Genomic DNA, 7,500 nt, shown 5'->3' on the forward strand with positions numbered 1-7,500 from the left:
GCTTCTTGGCATGTCGTTGGTACACTGTCCAAGTTTCGCAGGCGTACAGTAGTGTGGGGAGAACTACTGCTCTGTACACCTTTAGTTTGGTCTCAAGACCAATGCCTCTTCTGTTCCAGACATTTGCATAGAGTCTACCAAAAGTTGCGCTTGCTCTTGCAATCCTGACGTTCACTTCATCGTCAATGGTTGCATTTTGTGACAGTGTGCTGCCAAGGTATGTGAACCGCTCCACCACACTGAGTCTCTGACCGTTGACTGTGATGCTGGGCTCAACGTGGGGTTTCCCTGGGGCTGGCTGATGGAGAACAGTTTTCCTCGTGCTGATGGTAAGGCCGAAGTTCCTGCTGGCAGTGGCAAATTTGTCCACGCTGAGTTGCATGTCAGCTTCAGATCCAGCGTTGAGGGCACAAAAAGTCTCTGATGATGTCTGTCATGACCTTCGTTTTTGCTTGAAGCCTTCTGAGGTTAAACAGCTTGCCATCTGTTCGGTACTTTAGGCCAATTCCAACATCGCCATCTCTGAAGGCATCAGTAAGCATTGCAGAGAACATGAGGCTGAACAGTGTTGGAGCCAGGACGCAGCCTTGCTTGACACCATTTGTGACAGGAAAAGGAGCAGATGTTTCACCATTGTCCTGGACTCGAGCCTGCATGCCTTCATGGAATTGGCTGACCAAGGAAATAAATTTCCGAGGGCATCCGTACTTGGCCACGATCTCCCACAGTCCCTCTCTACTCACGGTGTCGAAGGCTTTAGTGAGGTCAACATAGGTGGAGAACAGAGCAGCATTTTGCTCCTGACATTTCTCTTGCAGCTGCCTTGCAGCAAACACCATGTCGGTGGTTCCGCGCTCTTTCCGGAATCCACATTGGCTCTCAGGCAAATGACCTTGGTCAAGGTGTGCTGTGAGGCAGTTTAGTATGATCCTGGCAAGTATCTTGCCTGCGATAGAGAGCAAGGAAATGCCCCGATGGTTATCACAGGCTTGCCGGTTCCCCTTTCGCTTGTACAGGTGAATGATAGATGCATCTTTGAAATCCTGGGGGATCGTCTCTTCTTTCCACATGAGTGAGTACAGCTGATGGAGCTTCTCAGTCAGCACAGTGCCTCCATCCTTGTAGACCTCTGCTGGTATGGAGTCTGAGCCAGGTGCTTTGCCACTGGATAGCAGACGGATTGCTTTCTGGGTCTCAAGAAGTGTTGGCGGATCGTCCAGTGCTTCGTTGATGGGGACTTGTGGGAGCCGGTCTATGGCATCATCATTTATGGAGGAAGGGCGATTTAAGACACTGTTGAAGTGCTCAGCCCAGCGTTCGAGAATTTTCTCCTTCTCGGTGATCAAGGTATTCCCATCTGCACTGAGGAGGGGGGATGATCCTGAGGATGTGGGACCGTAGACTTCTTTTAAGGCATCATAGAACCTCTTCATATCGTGCCTGTCAGCATATCCCTGGATCTCATCGGCTTTGTCGCTCAACCACTTATCCTGCATCTGACGTAACTTTTGCTGAACAGTCCTGCGGATGGCATTGTACGCATCCTTTTTTGATGTGGACTTTGGGTTGCTCAGGTGGGCTTGATGCAGACGGCGTTTCTCATCCAGAAGCTGCTTGATTTCATCACAGTTTTCATCAAACCAGTCTTTGTGCTTTCTGGTCATGGGTCCCAGGGTCTCTGAAGCTGTACTATAGATCAGCTCGCGCAGGGTCCTCCAGTCAGACTCCACATTCTGGTTGTCCAGAGAGGCGGATTCCAGACGATCTTCCAGCAGCTCCACAAAGGTCTGTTTGATGGTGATGTTTTTCAGCTTAGCAATGTTGAGCCGTTTTGGAGCCTTCTGGCCTTGGGGGCGTCTCTTGGGCTGGATTCGAATATTCAGCTTCGAGACTACAAGGCGATGGTCTGTCCAACACTCGGCGCCGCACATGGTCTTTGTCACACGTACATCTTGCCTATCCCTTTTCCTGACGATGACGTAATCGATGAGATGCCAATGCTTTGAGCGAGGGTGCATCCATGACGTCCTGTTACGGGTAGGGAGGCAGAAAACTGTGTTGGTTATCAGCAGTTCGTGCTCTGCACAGGTCTGAAGCAAAAGCAATCCTTTTGGGTTACAGTGGCCCACACCATGCTTTCCAATCACTCCATCCCGGAGATGTAGTCAGAGCCAACTCTAGCATTGAAGTCCCCAAGAATGATGAGCTTGTCTGCTTTAGGGATAGCAGCAATGACAGAGTGAAGGTCCTCGTAGAACTTCGCCTTCACTTCATCCGGGTTGGTCATGGTTGGGGCGTAGGCACTGACAATGGTGAGGTGCTTCTGGCCAGATGCCAGTGGGAGTTTCATGGTCATAAGCCTATCGTTGACTCCCTTTGGGATTCCTGCTAGCTTGCTGACAAGTGCTGTTTTTACTGCAAAACCAACGCCAGCCTCACGTCACTCTTTGCTTCCTCGTCCACTCCAGAAGAAGGTGTAACCAGATCCCCGTTCACAGAGCTCGCCTTCGCCTGCAAGCCGAGTCTCACTCAAGGCTGCGATGTCGATGTTGTATCTGGCGAGTTCGGATGCAACTAGTGCCGTTCTCCTTTGGGGTCTGTCCACGTTATCTCTGTCCAGGAGAGTCCTTATGTTCCAAGCACCAATGGTGAGAGGAACGATCCTTGTTTTTTTCTTTTCTTTCTCTTTGTTTCGACCGCTGATGTAGGGTCCCCGCCAGCCGCGGTATGCTGGCCAGGGCGATATGGAGCAGGCAATTTTTAGGGCACCTTTTCTAGCCCCTTCCTCATGCCAGGGAGGTGAGCAGTGCATTCCTAAAGAGGGCTGCTCAGACGCTCAGACGGCTGCCGAGCTCCATCGCTGCTCCTGTCGATGAAGAACGACCCTATGGCCTGAACCGCCTGCGTGCAGGTCTGTGGCTGCGATCTGCCAGTGTACCCACACCTGTCGTTTCGTCGCTCGCCTGTCGCCACAGGACTTGGGGGTGATGAAATGATGAAGTATGAAAGGTCAGTATGGATGACTGATGACTTGCGCGATGAGTTTGTTTAAAGTGAAGAGGAGTTGCGCAACGTCGACCTCACTCTCTCGTCCGGGTCCACCAATTTCCAGTGGCAAGACTAAGTCGAGACGACTGGAGGATGAGCACGGATGCAGTGGATGACCAAGATATCCTTTCGGTGTCTCATCTTGCTCTCTGCACTCCACAGTGCGTTGCTGTAACCGTCTTCCTCTCCGTTGAACCGATAGGTTTCTTCCGGAGATTCTACCGGATCCAGACTTCGCATGCATGGGTAGACACACCCCGGGGGCCAACTGCGTGAAGCATGCACACAGCACGGTGGAGCTAGATGGCCGTCGGTGGCTCTCCTGAGCCGACGCCCTTTTATGGATCTCGTTTTTAATTCCATAAGGGTGTCTAGCCACCTGCCTCACCAGTCCCGGAAGGGAGCGGTGAGAGTGCCGGTTTAGTCGCCGGCAATCCGACCCTGAACAGGTTGTACTGGATTTCAGGTTACCAGTAGCAGATCTAGTGACCTGATCTGACAGAAATTCAGCACATAGATCAACGCCAAATGCACATCTCTGTCTCTCAGGTGAGGAACACAGCATCTGGATGCACGTGGACGCTGCCTATGCCGGAAGTGCCTTCATTTGTCCAGAGTTCCGTCCCTTGCTGGATGGAGTTGAGGTCAGAGCTCACGGTTGATGTTGAACTGAGACACGTTTGTTTTTGTTTGTTTTTCTTATCTTCTTCATTCCCCCATTTAAGTGTAAGTATAAATATGCGTGGGATTAAGTATGTGTGGACTTTCATGACAAACTGCCATCCCAGTCTTGAGAAGACGTCGAGATGAGCATCATCCACTTAATTAAACAGTTTCATGACATGGATTGATTGATTGATGTGGATACTTCTATAGCGCCTATCCTCGGTCAGAGACCAAGCTCTAAGCGCTTTTCATACACGGGGACATTTGCACCACAGGCTGCCTACCTGGGTAGAGCTGACTGACGGCTGCCACTGGGCGCTCATCATTCGTTTCCTGTGTCATTCAATCAGATTTCAGACGCACACACACACACACACACACTCAGACAGACATGTAACATTTTACGTGTATGACCGTTTGTTTGTTTTTTATTTACCCCGCCATGTAGGCAGCCATACTCCTGTTTTCGGGGGTGTGCATGCTGGGTATATTCTTGTTTCCATAACCCATCGAACGAACGCTGACATGGATTACAGGATCTTTAACGTGCATATTTGATCTTCATGGACGACTATTTTTGTGATGTCTCATCATCCACGCCTTTTCTGTGGCATTTCTTCCACGCCGCTTGTCCTGAATCCTCCATACACAGCCTCACCCAGACTCGTCTGTCATTGTCCCAGTGACAGTTTCAGTTTCAGTTTCAGTAGCTCAAGGAGGCGTCACTGCGTTCGGACAAATCCATATACGCTACACCACATCTGCCAAGCAGATGCCTGACCAGCAGCGTAACCCAACGCGCTTAAAAATCGCTCTCCCCGGCGGGAATTGAACCCCGGTCTCCCGCGTGGCAGTTGGGGATACTGACCACTATACTACCCAGTGACAGCAATTATATACACGAAGCTGTCAATGTCAGGGGAGGAAGGTGGTAGAATGGTTAAAACCCCTTGACTGCCATAAACGTATTACGTACGTGCATAATGACGTCACTATGACGTCATCAGAAAAAGAAGAAATAGCTCTGGAAGGCTGAAAATTCACACAGTTCGTCTAGAGTGGTATATCTCCAGACTGTTTTCTCAGTTTTAGGCTTATTGTTTTGGATAATGTTTTATGACCTGAAACACCACTTTCTGCTGTTTTCCCCCTGGCACTGAAGGGGTTTTAAGACGCTTTTCTGCCAATACAGTGTCTCTGATGGTCGGGGTTTCCAATCCCGCTCTCGCCCTTTCTCTCAGGATTGACTGGAAAATCAAACTGAGCGTCTAGTCAATAGGATGAGACGATAAACCGATGTCTTGTGGAAAGCACGCACTTGGCGCACTGAAAAAGAACCCCTGGCAACGAAACTGTCGTCCTCAAAATTCTGCTAAAGAACTCCACTCTGATAAGTACACAAGTGTGCTGGGTTATGCTGCTGGTTAGGCATCTGCGTAGAAGATGTGGTGTTGCGCATATGGATTTGTCCGAACGCAGCGACGGCCTCCTGGAGAAACTGAAACTGAAGCTGAAACAATTTTAGACTCGGGACTGTAGTTCTGTGCAGAGCATGACGTTATCCCATTTGACGTCATCTTTGAGATATTCTGCCTGCAGGACAAGGGCGCAGAACAAAGAGGGTGTGGACTAGCAACTTCCTCTCTTCCTGCTTCTCCCCCCTCATGCATTCTCAACTGATTTGCGTGTACTCTTTGGCTGCACCCACAGCCATGTTTGATTTCTGTAATCAGTGATAAATGCCGATTTGCGTGTACTCTTTGACTGCACCAATAGCCATGTTTGATTTCTGTAATCAGTGATAAATGCAGATTTGCGTGTACTTTTTGTCTGCACCAACAGCCATGTTTGATTTCTGTAATCAGTGATAAATGCAGATTTGCGTGTACTCTTTGGCTGCACCCACAGCCATGTTTGATTTCTGTAATCAGTGATAAATGCCGATTTGCGTGTACTCTTTGACTGCACCAATAGCCATGTTTGATTTTTGTAATTAGTGATAAAAGCAGATTTGCGTGTATCATTTGGCTGCACCCACAGCCACATTTGATTTCTGTAATTAGTGATAAAAGCAGATTTGCGTGTACTCTTTGGCTGCACCCACAGCCATATTTGATTTCTGTAATCAGTGATAATGCAGATTTGCGTGTACGTTTTGGCTGCACCCACAGCCATGTTTGATTTCTGTAATCAGTGATAAATGCAGATTTGCGTGTACTTTTTGGCTGCACCAACAGCCACAATTGATTTCTGTAATCAGTGAAAAATGCAGATTTGCGTGTACTTTTTGGCTGCACCCACAGCCACATTTGATTTCTGTAATCAGTGATAAAAGCAGATTTGCGTGTACGTTTTGGCTGCACCAACAGCCATGTTTGATTTCTGTAATCAGTGATAAATGCAGATTTGCGTGTACTCTTTGGCTGCACCAATAGCCATGTTTGATTTTTGTAATTAGTGATAAAAGCAGATTTGCGTGTATCATTTGCCTGCACCCACAGCCACATTTGATTTCTGTAATTAGTGATAAAAGCAGATTTCCGTGTACTCTTTGGCTGCACCAACAGCCATGTTTGATTTCTGTAATTAGTGATAAATGCGGATTTGCGTGTATCATTTGTCTGCACCCACAGCCACGTTTGATTTTTTTAAAATCAGTGATAAATGCAGATTTGCGTGTACTCTTTGGCTGCACCAACAGCCATATTTGATTTCTGTAATTAGTGATAAAAGCAGATTTGCGTGTACTTTTTGTCTGCACCAACAGCCATGTTTGATTTCTGTAATCAGTGATAAATACAGATTTGCGTGTACTCTTTGCCTGCACCAACAGCCATATTTGATTTCTGTAATCAGTGATAAATGCAGATTTGCGTGTACTTTTTGGCTGCACCCATAGCCATGTTTGATTTCTGTAATTAGTGATAAATGCAGATTTGCGTGTACTCTTTGGCTGCACCAACAGCCATGTTTGATTCCTGTAATCAGTGATAAATGCCGATTTGCGTGTACGTTTTGGCTGCACCAACAGCCATGTTTGATTTCTGTAATCAGTGATAAATGCAGATTTGCGTGTACTCTTTGGCTGCACCAACAGCCATGTTTGATTCCTGTAATCAGTGATAAATGCAGATTTGCGTGTACGTTTTGGCTGCACCCACAGCCATGTTTGATTTCTGTAATCAGTGATAAATGCAGATTTGCGTGTACTTTTTGGCTGCACCAACAGCCACATTTGATTTCTGTAATCAGTGATAAATGCAGATTTGCATGTACTTTTTGGCTGCACCCACAGCCATGTTTGATTTCTGTAATCAGTGATAAAAGCAGATTTGCGTGTATCATTTGGCTGCACCAACAGCCATGTTTGATTTCTGTAATGAGTGATAAATGCAGATTTGCGTGTACTCGTTGGCTGCACCAACAGCCACATTTGATTTCTGTAATCAGTGATAAATGCCGATTTGCGTGTACTTTTTGGCTGCAACCACAGCCATGTTTGATTTCTGTAATCAGTGATAAATGCCGATTTGCGTGTACTCTTTGGCTGCAACCACAGCCATGTTTGATTTCTGTAATCAGTGATAAATGCCGATTTGCGTGTACTCTTTGGCTGCACCCACACCCATATTTGATTTCTGTAATCAGTGATAAATGTTTAACCTCTACCTCTCATCTCCCTCTCTCTGTTTTATCCCCAGTTAACATGGATAGGTTGCAGGACTGGAGTTTGGGGTCTGAAATCGTTTGGTATTATCAGGGAGTCAGTCGATCAGTAGTCTCTCA

General features: G+C 47.4%; 1 protein-coding gene across 1 annotated transcript in view; it reads left to right on the forward strand.

The window, feature by feature from the left end:
* Positions 1–7,500, forward strand: part of LOC143276061 (aromatic-L-amino-acid decarboxylase-like) — a 24,943-nt gene that overhangs the window by 9,926 nt on the left and 7,517 nt on the right. The window contains exon 5 of the mRNA XM_076580447.1: positions 3,598–3,692. Within this exon, the coding sequence (XP_076436562.1) occupies positions 3,598–3,692 (95 nt within the window). The remainder of the gene's footprint in view (positions 1–3,597; positions 3,693–7,500) is intronic.

The sequence above is a fragment of the Babylonia areolata genome, chromosome 31 (assembly GCF_041734735.1).
Source record: "Babylonia areolata isolate BAREFJ2019XMU chromosome 31, ASM4173473v1, whole genome shotgun sequence".
In the NCBI taxonomy this organism is placed as follows: Eukaryota; Metazoa; Mollusca; class Gastropoda; order Neogastropoda; family Buccinidae; genus Babylonia; species Babylonia areolata.